This window comes from Tachysurus fulvidraco, chromosome 24 (assembly GCF_022655615.1).
Source record: "Tachysurus fulvidraco isolate hzauxx_2018 chromosome 24, HZAU_PFXX_2.0, whole genome shotgun sequence".
Taxonomy (NCBI): Eukaryota; Metazoa; Chordata; class Actinopteri; order Siluriformes; family Bagridae; genus Tachysurus; species Tachysurus fulvidraco.
This window is the reverse complement of record NC_062541.1, coordinates 10,056,219-10,075,543: the sequence shown is the minus strand read 5'-3', so window position 1 is coordinate 10,075,543 and position 19,325 is coordinate 10,056,219. Positions and strand designations below refer to the sequence as shown.

The 19,325-nt window shown below is 38.8% G+C and overlaps 1 protein-coding gene across 2 annotated transcripts in view; it reads left to right on the top strand.

The window, feature by feature from the left end:
* Positions 1-19,325, top strand: part of csmd2 (CUB and Sushi multiple domains 2) — a 288,152-nt gene that overhangs the window by 247,623 nt on the left and 21,204 nt on the right. For both annotated transcript variants that reach the window (XR_007139415.1, XM_047808186.1), the window contains exons 48-59: positions 884-1,030; positions 2,907-3,095; positions 4,193-4,378; positions 4,524-4,718; positions 4,940-5,113; positions 5,227-5,400; positions 5,702-5,875; positions 12,226-12,414; positions 13,324-13,497; positions 15,483-15,665; positions 16,912-17,088; positions 18,710-18,889. Coding sequence is in view for 1 of the 2 variants with exons in the window: in XM_047808186.1 (XP_047664142.1) it covers positions 884-1,030; positions 2,907-3,095; positions 4,193-4,378; positions 4,524-4,718; positions 4,940-5,113; positions 5,227-5,400; positions 5,702-5,875; positions 12,226-12,414; positions 13,324-13,497; positions 15,483-15,665; positions 16,912-17,088; positions 18,710-18,889 (2,142 nt within the window). In the remaining variant the exon portion in view is untranslated. The remainder of the gene's footprint in view (positions 1-883; positions 1,031-2,906; positions 3,096-4,192; positions 4,379-4,523; positions 4,719-4,939; positions 5,114-5,226; positions 5,401-5,701; positions 5,876-12,225; positions 12,415-13,323; positions 13,498-15,482; positions 15,666-16,911; positions 17,089-18,709; positions 18,890-19,325) is intronic.

Sequence of the window (19,325 nt, the reverse complement as noted above, 5' to 3'; positions counted from 1 at the left end):
ATACCTTATGATTAAGACTAATGAATAAAATAGATGCTATAAAGTAGGTAAGTTTTTATATGTGGAAACATATAAGGAACAGGACAACACTTAAACTCAGCATATCAAGATTGAAATAAGACAGTGTGTGAAATATAATAAAGGTCTCTCATCAATGAGAGATTATGCTATGCTGTATTTATGACATGCTATCACCTTCAATGTATTATCACTCATTTAAAGCATGCTTTTAATTGCCGTCACAGTATAAGCAAATTTATACCACAGAGCTGTCCAGTTCTCACACATGGATGTTTTTTTTATCAAAGAAAAATACATTGATAAATATACAAATTACATATGGAGACATTTATATACTGTATATATATATTTTGTCAGTAGAGATAAAAAAAGATGCTAGAACATGAGTAACTAACTTGTAAACTAACTCGAGTAAATATTCAAATATTCATCCTAAAAGGTTTGATGTTCATGGGTAATTAATCTAATTAATATTATTGTTGGCAAATCAGTGTGTTATAAAACAAGGATAATTAACACTAAAATATTTGGTTCTTGCTATGAAAACTTCACAATTTAACAGATCATTAATTATTTTCTTAAAATTTCTTAATTTCTTATAAGCACATCTCATCATGTTTCTTATTTACTAAATTTGTGCTGAATTGTTCTATTGTCCAAAATATATTTAAATACTGGTCCACTTTGTTTTGTGGGCATCTAATTCGACATGATCTCGAACACAAATAGATTTGTTATTCAAAATTTGTTATACAAATTATGTTATGATGAAAAATCAGAAGAAATAAATAGCAAAATGGTTGCCATTAATTCAGAAGTGCAGCTCTCTTGTATTGTAATAAAATTCTTTCTTTTTTTTAAGGTCCTTCCAGACAGAGTCCTCTTCTTATCACACTCAGCGGGAACTATTCGTCCCCGCTGAGCATCACCAGCTCTTCGAATAAAGTCTACCTGCACTGGTCATTTGATCACACCTCCAGCCACAAAGGCTTTCGAATCCGTTACACAGGTGAGCTACTGTACTGTCGCTGATGATACTCACTGTTAATGTCCATAAATAACCATTTCAAAATTCCCCTCACTAGAGATTTAGCAATTGGTACTGGTTACAACCTGCTGGCTCCTGTATGATGTATTGTTGTGTAAATATTTAAAACATTTCCGTATGTTACTCACCTTCAGAAGGCTGATGATTATCAGTTTCAGAAGGATGACTAATCATCTGCTGCTCTCGCACAGTGGGACCCGTTCTCTCATGCTGACAGCGTCTTTAGTTTTCTGCTCTCTTTTCATGCTTGATGGAGTTTTGATAGCCAGATCAGTGGCAGGCTGAGTTAGAGGCACCAGCATACAGGTTTGCATCCTCAATATGGACCACCCTGCTGGAGTACCTTGGGAAGAAAACAGATGGCAATCCAGATTCTAAACTTTCTACTGTTTGCTTTAATAATCCATCTTTTATCTCCACAGGCTGGCTCTCCATCACCAGTTGTATTGAGTTCCTAAACTATGTCTAACTCTATACTCTTCCTTTTCTTTCCTTTTCCTTTTTTTTTTACCTTTACCTCCAATCATTCCCGAGCATTAATACATTACATGTGGTGAGTGACTGACTGTGATTAGTGTTTGAGCTTTTTTTTTCCTAGGGTGTTGAGAGGAAAGGTGAAATACAGTGGAGAGATTGATAACTAGATAGATTTTGCTACCAACAGGGAATAAGAGTCATGAAGGTGACATTGAAATTTGTTTTCATTTTGATTTTATTGGATGTAAGACCTCAGGCATTAATGCTTTGCTTGGTGAAGGAATAAGCCATGTCTGGATATACAGCAAAATGGAGAGGATGAAGACTGGCTTAAGCTTCTACTTCTACCAAACTGTCGGAGGCTGAGTGCCAGAGCTCCTCTCAGCTGCCTCTCTAAGTCCAGCAGCATATAGAGTCCTACAATTTTACCACTCCATGGAGATTTTAACGTAATGTTGTACACTGGAGTTGTAATTTCGCAAATTGGCCCCATTTCCAAGATCCTACTCATTTTTGCTAATGGATGAGTGGCTCACTTGAGACCTTCCCATTTTCTGTCTTAACAGGGCAGTTTGTTGGAGAGCCACACCACTTGTTAAACCTGAAGAAAAGCCTACTGTTTTATTTCTGTCACCTTTTTTTTTAGAGTGGACAGATCTCCTATTGTCTGTAGGATATGACATGATTCTGGATATGATTCCTCAATCACAGATATAGATCTCTGTGTAGAATAATCATGTTTATGGCATGTAACATGGTACATTGGGGGGAAAAAAGGGCTTTTTTCAGAGTTTGCTTAATTCAACTGTGTACATATGTTCTATGTGACTGATTTGAGTAACATTAACACAATTAGTTTAGTGGCCTAAATTGAATAATATATTTATAATAACTTAATAATATAATAAATTAAATGTATTTGCATTTAGTTAAAACTACTGTACCTGGATTAATTATACTATTCTAGATCATTCAATTTAATAATTAGAAACTTTAATGTTAGGTTTAAATGTTAAAAATACTGAAATACTGAAAGTTGTAAACTGTATGTAAAAGGGATTAAAAGTAATAAATGGTACGGAATTCTCTACCCACTTCCTTTCTTATTTACTAAAATACTTCCTTCCATCCGATAATTCTTCAGTTGGTTACTCCATCCATCTGATTTTCTGGTTAAAGGATTTTTAAATATGAGCTTATTATTCACTTACTCATCTTAAAGTATACTAATTAGAATAAACTCAGCAAGTCATTGTGAGAGACGGAGCTCTCATAGGGTTCTGGATATTAAATGGGTTTTTGATTTTTTTATCTTGATGTATTTGATTGTATTTTTTGTGTGTACCTATGTATGTTTCAGCCGCCTATTGCAGTACTCCTAACCCTCCAGTGAATGGCTCAGTGCACAGTCAGACAGGCACAAAGCTGGGCAGTACATTGCGCTTCAGCTGTGACCAGGGCTTCCGCTTAATTGGCCAGAGCAGTGCGGCTTGCACACGCACCCCAGATGGCATCTACCAATGGAATGCTCCTGTACCACTCTGCCAAGGTGAGTGGCATCTTCTCACTTTCTTCTATAAACATAGTATATAAATATACTGTTTTTTGATTAATTCCAATTCTATCTTAATTCTCTGGATCTTAATTTACTGTTCAAATCTATCCAAGATTTCCCACATTTGTGTCTTAGGCTCGCATGAAGAAGCAATCAAAATATATTTCACCTTAGATTGGCACTGTAGTGATTTAGAATAATAGATTTAGTGCACGCATCTGTCTTTTTCTGAGAGAGAAAGAGAGTGATGTAAGGCAGGTGAAATGAGGCAGGGATAATTCTTCTTTGTCCCGCTTTACAACACAGCAACTGGGAACAGCAGGTGCTTAAAATCTCTATACAGGTGTAATCTCACTTTTGAATTAAATTCATCACTATCCAACTGCCTCCTACTCCTGCTTGTTATATCGTATGATCATATAACTTTATATATACATACAGAATATATATACTTGGTTCTGCCCTGTGCCCACATCACTGTGTATGTAGAGTTTCGTACATGTTCTCCGTATTTCTATGTGGGATTTCTCCATGTTCCTCAGTTTCCCTTTTACCTCCCAAGAACTTGCTGGTAGGTGGATTGGCTGTTCTACAATATTCTAGGTGTGATTAAGAGTCTATAGAACTGAATGTGCTGCCTTGTTATGGACGGTTCTCCCAACCATGATGTATTCCTGCTTAGCAACTAGTCTTCCCTGAATAGGCTTCAGATCCACCAGCAGTGATGATGATGATTAAGTGCTTACTGAAGATGTAAAATTCTAAATTAAACCTATATACAATCTAAAATCTAAAAAAACATTCTCACACAGTAATTCATCTACAGTACAGTCATTGTGATGAGTAAACCATTTTAAAGAGGGTTTGTTAAAAAAAAAAAAAACATTGTGATTAAAACTTTTTGCAGTGCTTTACACTTTGCTCAATAACATCACACAGCCTCTTACAAACTGTCTACATTGTAATGATATTAGAGCTGGCTGCTCATTTTGTAATATCTGATCATTTGCAATGTTCAGGAGCACGATGGTTGTTACTGCAGAGTGTATTAATATCTGTCTGCATCTCTCTCTCTCTCCCCTCTCTCTCAGTTGTATCATGTGGAATGCCCATGGCTCCAGTGAATGGCAGTGTGGTTGGACAAGATTTCACGCTCGGTTTAAGGGTCACATTTAAATGTAACCCAGGTTTCCGACTGGCCAATACCGTAGCTGTATCAACAGTTTGTCAAGAGTCAGGGAGGTGGAGTCCTATGGAGACGCCACCCCGCTGCATACGTAAGCCTAAAATTGACAGATGAAAAGTTTGCAATCTGCAGGTTCTCATTTAATTAGTCTTAAAGCCAGATTTACATAGCAACTCTGTATATTTACTAGCTAGTGCTTCCAGTGTTTAAAGTAAAGTTTGATTTGTGCCCTCCAGCTGTCACTTGCCCTGACATTGGCCACTCGGCAGTGGACCACGGGAGATGGAGGCTTATCTACGGCATGCAGAATCAGTATGAGGCCATGATGATGCTCACCTGTGACCCTGGGTATTTTTACAAGGGTCAAAGAGTCATTCGTTGCCAAGCCAACAGCACTTGGGATTACCCTGAACCCAGACCTGCATGTGAAAGTGAGTGTGTTTATACTTCTGTGTTTGTAGTTTAGTAAAGTGCATGTTTTTAATAGATTCTGTAATGGTAATGATAAAAGATCAAATCTTCATTTATCTAAAAAATCACAGACACACTTTGGAGATTATTATCATTATAAAGAATATATGAATAATTACAATTTTGTCCTACTAAAATGGAATGAATTCTTTAACTTAACTTCTTTTTCTTCTTCATCTAGTTATTTCTTGTGGAGACCTTGGAACTCCACCCAATGGAAATAAGATTGGCACACTGACTGTGTTCGGAGCAACAGCCATTTTCGCCTGTAACACAGGTTATACTCTAGTGGGCTCCAGGGTGAGAGAATGCATGGCCAATGGCTTGTGGAGCGGATCTGAGGTTCAGTGTCTTGGTAAGGCAATCGTGCTGTATCAAGCAACATATTTCATACTTGTAGGTTGTGTAGCTAAATTATGTAGCTGTGAAAGTCAGCTCTTGTTTTTATGTACTTGTTTCTCTCCTCAGCTGGTCACTGTGGCTCTCCTGACCCCATAGTAAATGGACAGATAATTGGTGAGAACTATAATTACAGGGGCAGCGTGGTTTACCAGTGTAACCCAGGGTTCAGACTTATTGGCGTGTCAGTGCGCATCTGTGAGCAAGATCACCGCTGGTCTGGAAAACCTCCCGTTTGTGTCCGTAAGTACTGCTTATTAATATGCATATAAAATATATAATGTCACGTGTATCTGTTGTCTTTAACAAATGGTAGCATGCAGGTAACAAGGACATAACACTTAGCATCAGATGTACATCTTTACAACATGTACTACAAACCAAGGAATATACATATATCCAAATAATATTTGTAGAAAACATAACGTTCTAATAAAATATATTATTATTGTTGTTGTTGTTGTTGTTGTTGTTATTATTATTATTATTATTATTATTATTATTATTGTTATTCACCTCCAGTATTTATTCTGATATTTTGTAGCTATCACATGTGGACATCCAGGAAATCCTGCTAATGGTATGACCCAGGGAGCACATTTCAACCTCAATGACGTAGTTCACTTTGCCTGCAGTACCGGCTATGTCCTACAGGGGGCCATTAAGTCTCAATGTCAATCCAATGGGCAGTGGAGCAACTCTCTCCCCAGATGTAGAAGTAAGTGCTATAAAGTTATTTATTCTTCTAAAAGTCTTTATTTGCTCATTCATCTTAAAGCATATTATATATTAATGAGTACAAAATATTCAGGAACTGTAGTACAGCTAATAGAAATGGAATGTAGTTACAGTTTGGATTGATCAGTGGCTCCTGGAGTTTGAGGTGTTTCCTTTTCTTTGGATGGTTCTTTGGAATGTTAAGGACTCTAGCTTTCTAAAAATAATCTTCTTGGAATCCTTGCTGGAAGCAAAACTGTCTGTTGTAGGTCCTCCTGTCATGCTCTTCATATGTGTTCTATCAGTTCTCGTAGATTAATCTTTGTCTTGCCTGACTGTTGCTACCTCATAGCTCCAGGGTCCCCAGTCCTAAACTCAGGTTACTCTCTGTGGGGAGTTTTGCAGGCTTTCAATGCATTTGTGTGGACATGCAGATATGTAGATTGGGAATATTGTGCATAGGTGCAAATGAATATGTATGTGAATGTGCATGGGGTCCTGCCATGAAGTGGCATCCTGTCAATCCTTTCAATTCTCCCACCTTGAACCAGTGTTTCAGGGATAGGCTCCAAAATCCTGACCCGAACCTGGATAAAATTGCATTGTACCAAATTTTAAAAATGTATTTAATTCACAAATATTTTGCTTTGTAAATATCATGCAATCAGTCGGTGTGCAATCATTGAATTCAATACACTGTGGCATCAAAAGAATGGTTTTGTTACACAGAGCTGGTACATTTGCATTGTTCATGATCTTTTGTCAGGCACATCATTTAGAAACAGAAATTGTAAATGTATTACAGAATTAAACTGGATTCTTGTTCTTCCTGGTGCACTAGTCTTGAGCTGTTTGCTCAAAGGTGCGGTTTTTATACACTATGATGTTGAACTATGTGTCTCTGTGAATTCAAACTTTAAAGAGTATCTATCAACATGCTACCTTTTGTTTCCAGCATTGCAGAGGAAGATTTGGGTTTGTTTCTCCAAGACACGCTTACAATAGTCAGTTTTTATTCAGATCCTGGCTGAAGGTGAAAATAAGGAGAAAATGTCTGATGTAATATGTCCTTGGAGTTAAGTTCAACCATCATAAGCATGCCCTGGTTTCATTCTGGGCATTTTGATATAGGTGTACTGATGTGGACATCCAGGAAATTCTGCTAATGGCATGACCCAGAGAGCACCTACACAACTGTAACTGTATCATGTCTGTATTTTCTGCCACACTGACCTGGTTTATTTGTAAGGATAGCAAATGAAAGGTATACTTAATTATGGAATACTTAAGCACAGTATCCTCTGGCTTTGAGAGAGAAATTAATTGAAAGAGAATTATAACTTCTAATAGAGAAGGACTCATGAGAGAATATTATAGAAGTTGAGCTGAAAATGACTTATACATATGGATAAAGCATGGCACAACAGAGCTCAGAGTTTCCGTGTGTGTGTGTGTGTGTGTGTGTGTGTGTGTGTGTGTGTGTGTGTGTGTGTGTGTGTGTGTGTGTGTGTGTGTGTGTGTATATGTGTGTGTGCGTGCGTGCGTGCGTGTCTGTGTGTGTGTGTTTGTGCGTGCGTGTGTGTGTGTGTGTGTGTGTGTGTGCGTGCGTGCGTGTCTGTGTGTGTGTGTGTGTGTGTGTGTGTGTGTGCGTGCGTGCGTGCGTGCGTGTCTGTGTGTGTGTGCATGTACACGCTTGCTATCACTCAGTGATTTGACGACTGCAACTCAGTTTGTTACTTTAAATGAGCTCCACTGAGGATTGTGTAAGATGAAGAACAATACATGCCATGAAATGAAATTAAAAGGCAAATTCAGGAGAAACTGATTTAGAAGAACTAAAAAAAGTCATGGTTTGTAATTGAATCTGTTACATGGTGGTCCAAACTGGGCCAGTCTGTGTTGGGATTGTTGGAGTTGAACCTGTAACTAAGGATATGCATATGACTGCGTTTACTTACTAAAATCGTATCATCCATAAGACAATTGCAATGTCACAAAGGGCATAACTCACACACTTATAGTGGGAGTAGTGTGTTCATTACAGTTAGGTGTGTATGATGGTACTGTTGACTTTTGCACACACTCTCACAGGCTGAGATTTGTTGTGGAAGTGGGAAGAAAATAAAGCAGAATAAAAGATTATTTTAAATGGAAAACAGACCTGGAGAGTTCACTAAGTTTCTGACATAATCTTGAGTGGGTGGGTATTACAGAGATCCTGTTGGCTACAGGGGTTTAGAGTGACAGCTAAATCACCTGGGCTTTATCTGATAAATCACTTCCATACACAAACATGTCTGAGACCTTCAGATACATAATATATAGTATATATTAAGATGCAGCTAAATTTAAAATTAGATTATGTGAATAACTTGGCAGTCTATCTATCTATCTATCTATCTATCTATCTATCTATCTATCTATCTATCTATCTATCTATCTATCTATCTATCTATTTATCTATCTATCTATCTATCTATCTATCTATCTGTCTGTCTGTCTGTCTGTCTGTCCGTTTGTCTGTCTATTTATCTATCTACAGACTATCTGTCTGTCTGTCTGTCAGTCTGTCTGTCTATCTATCTACAGTCTATTTGTCTGTCTGTCTGTCTGTCTGTCTGTCTGTCTGTCTGTCTGTTTATCTATCTACAGACTATTTGTCTGTCTGTCTGTTTGTCTGTCTGTCAGTCTGTCTGTCTATCTATCTACAGACTATTTGTCTGTCTGTCTGTGTGTCTGCCTGTACCTCTTTGCTTAAAGCAGCAGACTGTATGTCAGTGGCAGCTCAGAGACAGGTCGTGTCCTAATCCTGACAACTGAGAGACACTGAGCCACAGCCACTGACGGCTCTTGACACATTAAATGACTTGACCTATCAAAGATGAGAGCAGTGCTATCAGTGAAGCAACCTTAGAATTCTGAAGACTTGATCAAAAAAAAGAGGTTGTCTTTCTGTCAGCTTTTTCCTCATTGGACGTTTGAAAGCTTTAGGATTTTATGCATGTTAAGTTCAAAACTATTGCCCATGTTTTAATACCTACTGTATATTGTCATAACACCACTGTTTGTCTGAGCCTGTGTGACGGCTTGGGAAGGTGTTGACAGAAGGTAATAAAAAAATTCAGATTCATAAGAGGATTAGCACCTTTGTTGTTTGTTTCATCAGGTTTATCCTTTTAATTATAAGCTTTAACGTTGTTTTTCCTCTCCTCACATCATCCCATTATGTGTGAATGTGCATGTGAGTGTTCTCTGGCCGAGGGAACTTAAAGTGGTTTGGTGTTCTGCACCCATCTCTCTTCTCATGTCGTGTCCTGTCATTAGCACTGAGAGCAGTAGAATCACAGCTAATGGGTGAAGAGGAGCTTGCCTGGAAAGGCACAAGCTTTGAGCTGCATCAATAATTCAGAGAGCCCATCGTAGCTCTGCTAATCAGCACCAATTTGTGTCAGCCCAAGCCACTGCCATCTTCAAAATGGCCTCTTAAAACCACACTGATAAGTCTACAGACACGCCAGAAAAATGATCCATCTCGCTCACCAAATGGCCAGTGGCCAGAGGCTGAAACAAATCTACTATCCAATTGTTCTCAGGAAGAGATAAATTGGATGTCTTTTAACACTTAATTGTCATTTTGTCTTTCCCTCTTTGTCTAATTCTGTCTCTTTTTGCCATCGCAGACCTTGATAAGCATAAGCTAATGGAAAGTGTGAACAGATTTCCGTTTGTTCATTATGATCACATTTAAAATTTCAAGTAACTATGCTCTAGGTCAAGAACATACTTTTTAAATTGATGATTATCAGAATTTGCATTCTTCTTCAGTAATTGACTCATGAAAACAGAGTTAGATGTCAAACTACATGTCAAACTGAGAAAAGGATGATGTGAATGGGAAGCTATATCACTATATTAGTCTTGATGTAAGGCAGTTGCTAATGTGTTGAAAGCTTTTCATTTCACAAAGATCTTTTTGTCTTTATGCCTCTGGAGATGGCACTATTTACATGATCTTGAGCGGGTGGGTTTTTAGAGTTTGGGTCATAATGGCTGCCGAGGTCTGAAAAAAAAAAACAGATCAATCATAGCAGTCTGTTCCTGCTTCTGTGTTTTCTAGATTTTAAAAAAATGTGTCCAAAAATGTGTTTCATCGTGATTTACATTACAAAATGTATTACATCCTGACATTTGTTTTTTAATAAAGGAACATCTTTCAAACATAAGTCACATTAATATTGTTGTTACTTAAATCTGGTTTTAGTTTTCACGTCTTATAGGTTCAAAAGTCTAAAGCCAAACTATCGGAGCATAAATTTAACAGTTTCTAAATGATCTAAAATATTTATGAAATCTTAAAATTCTAATTTAAAAACAAAGAAGGAAAAAAGTCTTCAGTGTTGGGTAGTAGGCTCTGAGGAAGCAATGTAGTGGAAATGTTATCCCAGAAGGTTGCGTAATATCCAGAAATCTTCCAGTCAGCTGAACGAGGATACAAATATATGAGTCAGATTTACTGAAGTATGTGCAAATTCACTTAGACATCCTACATTTATTTCATTGCGTATGTTCATGGCACAACCTGTCATTTGCCTTGTGAATTACACACCAAGTGACTTAATGGAAATAAATATCCCTACCCTTGTTATGCATCTTGTAATCTGTGTGTAGCTCCATTAGCTTAACTTGTGAAAGAAAGTAGCTAAAAGTATTGAGCAAATCACCGGGCTGTAGGAGGAGGTACAGTGGTGCAGATGCTACCCCGATACACCACTGTAAGCCGCTTACCTGCTCAGCAGAAGGACATATTCCTATAAAAGGGCCCCATCTGTCTCTCCTCTCTCATGTCTCCATCATGATGTCAGTGCAGTAGAAATGACACGAGTGCCCCCTCACCCATGTGCTAGTGCAGGACGAATGGCTTGTTGACGATATCTGTCATGCATTTTAATAGCAGCTGCACTGCCGGGGCTTGTTTTTCTCCCTGCTCTTCCTCATCCTCCACAGTGTCAGCCTCTTATGCCAGATTGATTATGACATGGGATCCAGTGCCATCTGATGTGGCACAGTTGGTATCAAAAAAAAAAGGAAGGGGGGGGTAGAGCACTGGGCACAAGTTGATTAGGGAGTAGCACACAGCTAATTCCTGCCTCTGTTTCACTCAAGTGCACTCCTCTCACTCTCTACCTCTACTTGTTTGGCTCATGGCTGACAGATGTTAATCTCTCATGGTTTGCCTCCTGTCTGTTTCACTAGGCCTCCATCCATCACTCTCTCCATCCTTCATATGGACTTTAAGTTTTGACTTTTTAAAAGGTAGTGACAAACTTTGCTGGAGCATCTGTTTGTGCACATGTTGGTGTAGGTGTGCATTTCTAGCTGCTATACTGTCTTTGCTGCTGTTTCATTTATTTATTGAAGGCATATTAGCACTTACAGCACATGCGATTGTAGGAAGTAAAGAAAAATCGATTATTTAACTTACTAATTTTGTTTAATGTGTGTATTGGTGGGGGGCACGGTGGCTTAGTGGTTAGTGGTTTCCTCCAGGTACTCCGGTTTCCTCCCCCGGTCCAAAGACATGCATGGTAGGTTGATTGGCATCTTTGGAAAATTGTCCGTAGTGTGTGTGTGAGTGAATGAGAGTGTGTGTGTGCCATGCGGTGGGTTGGCACTCCGTACAGGGTGTATCCTGCCTTGACGCCTGAGATAGACACAAGCTCCCTGTGACCCGAGGTAGTTCGGATAAGAGATAGAAAATGAGTGAGAGAGTGTGTATTGTTTTTTTTTGTTTTTTTTGTTTTTTTTCTTCAGTTAGTGCATCCTACAAATTCTTACCACTAGCTAACTCTGCCCTATCATATCAGCTACATATCAGCTACAGGTGAAGGTGAAGACTAGCATGTGCTTCCTCCGAGAAACGTTTACTGATGCCGTGTCACAGTGCAGCCAAGCATGTTCGGAGAAAAATAACTACTCTCGTCCATATACGTACATGAGTTCACTGAAACTCACAATTGGTTTGTGTTGCTCTGATTGACAGGAAAGAGAGTGATGCCATCTTTCACAACCGGAGAACATGGCAAGTTTTCTGTCTTGGAATCATGGCCACAGATGGCTGTCACATTGTCAGGATTTGCGATCGTCTGATAACAGATCAAACGATTTATCTGTTGTTCCATTTGTAAAACCATAATGTGTGTATTTATGTGCTTGCATATGTGCATACATGCTTTAGGGTTTTATTTTTATCACACTTAATCTTATACTAATTCTTATTACCACCTATATCCTCTCAGCATGTGCTGTTATTCTACGTAATATTTTTTTGCATATTATTTTATTTCTCCTTAGTCGTGAACTGCACAGAGCCTGGGCATGTGGAAAACAGTGTGAGACAGGTCCTGCCCAGTGGACCTCATCGCTACAGCTTCCAGACTACAGTATCTTACACATGCAATCCAGGATACTACCTGCTGGGCACCAGCACGCTGACATGCCAGGGTGATGGCACCTGGGATCGGTCACTGCCCAAGTGTCTCTGTGAGTTTCTTGCTTGTCTTTTGCAACATTTTATTTTTGAATGCATTAACCTATGAATAGCATCGAGTGTAGATCTGTGACCATTGCTATCATTACCATAATAAATATGTATATTAAGATATAGAGGACACATGATGTAACAATAGACATGCCTGAGCTAAGCTTGGGATGGGATATACTACTACAAACCATTCAGAGATTTAAATGTCATAAGCAGGGCATTGTTGTCAGTGTAGAATGTAAAAGAAAGTCATTGAAAAGCTTGAATGAGAGAGAAGTGTGATCTTACTTCCTTTCTTTAGTAAGAATGCATGCTGCTTCATCCTGAAGTAGCTAAAACATCCTTAAAGTGGCAGCATACAATATGGCAATATGTTAACATAATATTTTGCAACGATACATCCGTACAGGCTCATAGATGTATTCTTGTTTTATTTCTTAAACCATTCTTTCGTAATTTGAGGCAGTGGTTAAACCACCTCAAGTGGTTAAGACTCGAGGCTGTTGATCGGAAGGTTGGGGTTCAAGCCTCAGCACTGCCAAGCTGCCACTGTTGGGCATCCTTAACCCTCCCTGTTGTATGAGGGGTGCTGTATCATAGCTGCCTTTTGCACTCTGACCCCAACTTCCTCAGTTGGGATATGGGAAGAAAAGAATTCCTCTGTGCTATAGTGTATACCATATGTGGTAATAATAAAGACATCTATGCTTGATTCATTTCATAATGTTAAAGCACTCTCATGAAAGATACAGATCGATTAATGGGCAGGGATTGTGTCAGATTTGTCCTCCGACATTTGAATCCATCCATACCAGAATTTTTTTGTAATACTATAATGTGATACCAGAATGTACCATATGTATTACTTTTGCCTCTCTCTGTTTCTCTCCCTCATGCCTCTGCTACAGTGGTGTTGTGTGATCATCCCAGCATACCTCCTTACACACAGATCTCAGGGGAGAGGAGAACAGTGGGTTCAGTTATACGCTACAGCTGCATAGGTCATCGCACCATTGTAGGCAACACCACCCGTGTGTGCCAGCTGAATGGCCAGTGGAGTGGATCACCACCACACTGTACTGGTAATTCATTATGCCTCTTAACTAATGCTTACAAGTCAACTAATGTCACAACCAGGGAAGGAAGGAGACGGACCAGTACACAGGATAGCTAGAAAGGAATGGGGTTTAATAAATGATGAAGACAAATACAGTAAAATGACGAGGACTAAAATAATACAAACGACAACACTTACAGTAACAATGACTAGGGTAACGTAACTAGCTAATGAATCCGCGCTGCCATCGGCAACATGGCTCACATTTATACATAAGACAGTGATGACACAATGGGAAACAGGTGTGGAGACAGGGAGGAGCAGACGAAGGCGGGGCAGACACGTGACGGAGAACAATAACAAACACACATGGCCGAAAGTCCGGGCTGATCCCTGACAACTACTCATTTTTAAAAATTATTTAAATTTCAGGAGTATTATTAGAGTCCAGAAGATCAGTGGCCATGGTGCTCCAGCGGCTGAGCACACCATCCCACTATAACCTATTTTAATCTCCTCCTATCAGCCTCTGCTACAGTACATGAACCCCCACAAGCCTGTCAGCTTATGAGCTGTCCTTCTTCACTATAAACCCATGGCCCCCACACAGCTATCAGATATGCCACCACATAGCCTCATCCTGTGCAGTAAAACCAGCCTGACAGGTTAATGTCGCAATTCATGGCATTCATATTTCTCAAAAATTGCATCTTTGCTACCAGGGATCACATTGGCCATTTTACAACAGAATTTCAAATTGCACTGGGATAAATATCCAATGTAAAGAGTGACTTCAGCACTACGGAAATGGAAAATACAGATGTCCATAAACTATTTACTCAATTTTCTCAATAGCATTTGTGGCTGTTTGTGAAACAGAACCATGTGGACAGATGAGACTCATGTTCATTTGTAAATGCCTCAGCAGAGAGCAGTTTATATGATGAACAGGGCAATGGAAGGAAATTTCATTTCTCTGTCAGGTTCATGTCCAAAGTCTGTCAGCATGCCACATGAATGCTAGAGTGCTCTTTATTCTCTTCATATGCATGAAAAAAAATGCATGAAAAAAAAATCACCTCACACAGAAGTATGTAAAAGTTCAGGGAGTGAAATCAGACCTTATCCAGCTTGAGATAAGTTTAGACAAACGAAAATGCAAAAAATCAGGCTGAATAAGTGTGTTGTTAACAGTGCTGTTCTGTTTTGGTGAGTGTCTTGTGGGTTTGTGGGTAGTTAGGGGTTAGAGTTAGGAGTTGGGGGTATAGGAAATGTTGAAACAGCTCCAGCACCCCCCCTGGACTGTTGGTCCTGCAGGGATGACTATTTCGAACAAAAGCCATATTGGAAGATTGAGGTGTGTGTGTGTGTGTGTGTGTGTGTGTGTGTGTGTGTGTGTGTGTGTGTGTGTGTGTGTGTGTGTGTGCGCGTGTGCGTGTGTGCGTGTGTGCGTGCGCGTGTGTGCGTGCGTGCGTGCATATTTTTAATCCCACTCCCAAAGGCATTCTATTCAAACCTCTCCTTATTTTCTCTTCTATACTTCTGATATGTTATTTTCAGGAATGTTGTTGAAGAACTAATTTAAACTCAGATCTCACGAAAAGCATCTAAAGAGGAATGAAAACCTAGTTTAAAATGTTCAGGTTAATGAACCTTTTTACTGATCATTGCTGATAGTTTTTAGCACGTCTGTTGGCTTCAAGCTTACATTGTTGTTGTAGCTGTGACATCATTATGAAGGACATTTGAAATGTCTAGCAAAACAAGACAACATTGTTGAATAGTTAAATATTTTAAAGAGGGAATAAATATAAAAAGTTGAGTATTCTGTGTATGTGTGTGTGTACAGTATGTGTGTGTGAGAGATAGACAGAGAGAGAGACAGACAGACAGACAGACAGACAGACAGACAGACAGACAGACAGACAGACAGACAGACAGATAGACAAAGTGTGTGTTCAAGTTTAATCACATAAGTAAATTTGTGTTAAATTGTGTGTCTTATTGCAGGTGATTCAGGCGGTAGATGTGGTGACCCTGGTGTACCCGTGCATGCTATCCGTCTGGGAGAGCAGTTCTCTGTGGGCAGTGTGGTGCGCTTCAGCTGCGAGCCAGGATATGTGCTTCGTGGTTCTTTAGAGCGGACCTGCCTGGCCAATGGCACCTGGCTGGGGACACAGCCTGAGTGCCAGGGTAAGTATATATTCCACAGGGGTACACGTCTGGGTTTTAGCAGCACTGGAAAATTCATCCGACCGTAAACGTGCTGTGCAGATGCAGGGATCTATTTCATCACACCCTAAAAAAATTGAAGGAGAGACAGAACAGGAGAGGGTCTTTTCTTTCCCCGATATTATTTACTAAATCTCAGCAGCTCTAATGTAATCTTTTAGTGGTGAAGCTTCACACGGTGTGTACACATTTTTTTCTCCTGCTTTGCTTTGAGTATTTATGCCCTTTTCCCTCAACAAACTGCACATGTTGCAGTGTGAATCCCAGTGTGTGTCATAGAAGTCCTCGTTCCCTGTGTATCCAACTCCTTCCCTCTCACTCTATTCCATCTGTGATTATTTCTCTCTCCCCAATTCATTCTTTGGCCACATTGCCATTCTGCTCATGTTCCTGTGGGTAAAGTACTTGCACAGAAAGGGGTGACAGAAGAGCAGAAATATCCAAGTTAATTACCCATGGGGACACACCTACCATTTCTCTCAACTGTCTGCTTTAACTATGTCCTTTATTCAAAAGGATGGCAAAGAGCATCTCTTGAAAATGTATTTTTTTTTTTTTTTTAATATCTTACAAACTCTATGCTTCACTGTTTCTTTGCTCTGATGTTATTTTTATATGTCTGTGTATACAAAAATAAGTCTTACAAAGATAGTAGTTACAATTGCTGGAATACACAATATAATATTGTGTTTATATAAAACTATACAGCTGCAAGTTTGTGTGCTTGTTTTAATAAAGGGTGCCAATAATTTTGGAGTCTTCATAATTGAAATAGACAGTCAAATGATTTCTATGTTATCCGCTCAGTCGATTTCCATTATTATGACTGCGTGACCAGTGAAACGTGTCAGTCTCAGACAGGTTTTCTGGAAAGCTTTAGTATGTTTTAAAATCGAAACGAATGAAGAGCTATTAAGGCAGGGCAGAGGGTACAGCACAGGTTTAGAAGGTTAGGACCCTACAACAGCACTGCCAGATTTAATCACAGTTAGGGCACCAAGGGTGTTGACTCATTACCAGAGTCTGTGTCCTTTCTTTCACCCATGCCATTGTGCCCTTGAGCAAGGCTTTTAAACCCAACATGGCCCCCTTTTTTGCCCTTGTTCTAGTTTTAGTGCAGATGCCTAGAAAGATCTTTCTTACTCTCTCTCTCTCTCTCTCTCTCTCTCTCTCTCTCTCTCTCTCTCTCTCTCTCTCTCTCTGTCAGTTGTGTCTTGTGGCAATCCCGGCACTCCTCGAAACGCTTTGATCCAGTTCCATGATGGGCTGGTCTTTGCCCGCTCCATCACATACGCATGCAGAGAGGGTTACTATTCCAACGGCCTGCTCACACGCCACTGCACCGTCAACGGGACGTGGACTGGAGACATGCCTGAATGCACAGGTACCGTCTACTGTAACATTAACGACTCTCTAACTACCTCTCTATTACCATCACAGCCACCCAGAAACCTTTTATTCCCCTGGAGTCCAAATAAAACTTTCATTTTATATTAAAATCGTGGCAGTCCTAATTATTTTTTGTATACATGTGTGCTTAGCTTGGTTTGGATAACAAATATAAAAATTAAAAATTATTAAATTATTAAAATATTATTATTATTATTATTATTATTATTATTATTGTTATTATTATTATTATTATTATTATTATTATTATTATTATTGTTATTATTATTATTATTATTAATAATAATAATAATAATAATAATAACAATAATAATATGATTATTATTGTTGTTATTATTAATAATAATAATAATAACAACAACAATAATACTATTATTAGCATGTGACGTCATACGAAAACCTGTGACTCAATTCCCCTCCTTGGTCTGAGTGTTTTGATGTTTGATGTTGTGCAAATGTATTATTTTCATGTGACATCACGTGACGTCATCAGAATACCTGTGAGGAAGTTCCCATCATAGTTCTGAGTGTTTTGATATGTCACATGTTGTTTTTTGATTTTGCATATTTGGGGGCAAGGCTGCGAGACAACCGAAAGGCCAGTCGGTACACCAATTTAAAATTTTCAGTTCAGAGTATCATCATAAAGTAGTTGGCCGAGTTTGGTGTAGATAGTTCGAAAGCTTGCTGATTTATAAACCTCCAAAGTTTATAATGGTGAGTCTATGGGAAAAAAGTCCATTTTGAGACCCGGTACCTGAAGTACCGGTACTCGGATCGCTTAGAAAAGTAATAGCATCAAACTTCAGAACGGGTTCTACAACATATCCGATTTTGGTTCATGTGGCTGGAAAGCACTAGGAGGAGTTACTCTTGATAAATTTTTGTCTAAGCTTAAAAAGGAAAACAGAATGTTGGCTTCTACAAAGCCAACATAATTAGTTGATAGTGTAGATATAAATATTGATTAATGTAATCTTTTAAAACAACTGATGCTTATACAGTATCTCAGAATTTTCGGATGAAAACCTCATCATTCAAATATTTTTTATAATGAATGTTAATATCTTCCGGTAATATAAGAAGTCAATAGGAGAGTTCATTGTTACTTTTTGTGTCAGCCCTGGACTTGAGCCAATCAGATAAACCTACATTGACTGTGTTGTAGAGATTAGCCCTGTCCATCTTCTTAGCATTAGCCTTACATGTAAAGGCTTGCTTCTGAAACACAATAGAGACAACTTGGGCTCCGAGCTAATGGAGGTCACAAGAAGCCATTATGTCTACTGGCACGATGCTTTCACTTTTCAGAGGCTGCTGAATAATGATCCCAAATGCTGTCTAAATCGCTGACACAAACCACGAAGCTTTTTCTTGCGATAATGTAAAATGAAAAATATTTCTAAAGAAATTCATTAATTGAGGGGCAATGCAGAGATGTAATTTATCTCTATATAATTGATTTATAGTAGTAGGTAAAAATCTAATCATTTTAATCCTAAACCCAAAATGGAGAAATATGACAGGGTAATTGTGTAATTCTCTAATTATCCTCTTTGTTGTCACACCATCATTCTCTGCCTTTTCTTATTCAGTTATTAACTGCGGAGACCCAGGAGTGCCTGCAAATGGCCTGCGACTGGGCAACGACTTCACATACGGCAGCGCTGTTAGCTTCCAATGTTCCCCAGGCTTTACCATGGATGCTGACCGTGCCTCCAAGCTCATCTGCACAAAAGATCGCACTTGGAATGGCACCAAACCAGTGTGTAGAGGTACAATTCAGCTTAGAACATTGAGTACATTATGTTACAGTACTAATTATGTGCTGTGAGCAATCCCAGTCATGGCTAGTTTGGTTTTTAAGGTGAATGCTGTAAATTATCCAGAGGAATGATGCAAGATCTAAAATTGAAGTTCACTGACAAAAGCAGTAAGAATTTCATAGTGAAAAAGGAGTTTTGCCACAATATATTATAGTTCTCTCATGATCTGAAAGGAGTCATGATAATACATAAGAACAATTAGTACATTAGTAAGTCCACACTGGAAAAAAAATCACTGATCATATTAAAATATGTGTGATGTACTCAGTGATTCTGGTGATATATATGTTGGTGAGGACTTAATAGTTATGTGCAGCCATCAAAAATTATCATTTAATAACAAAAGTTATTGGGCCCTATGTGGTAGAAACATGATTTTTCGGGC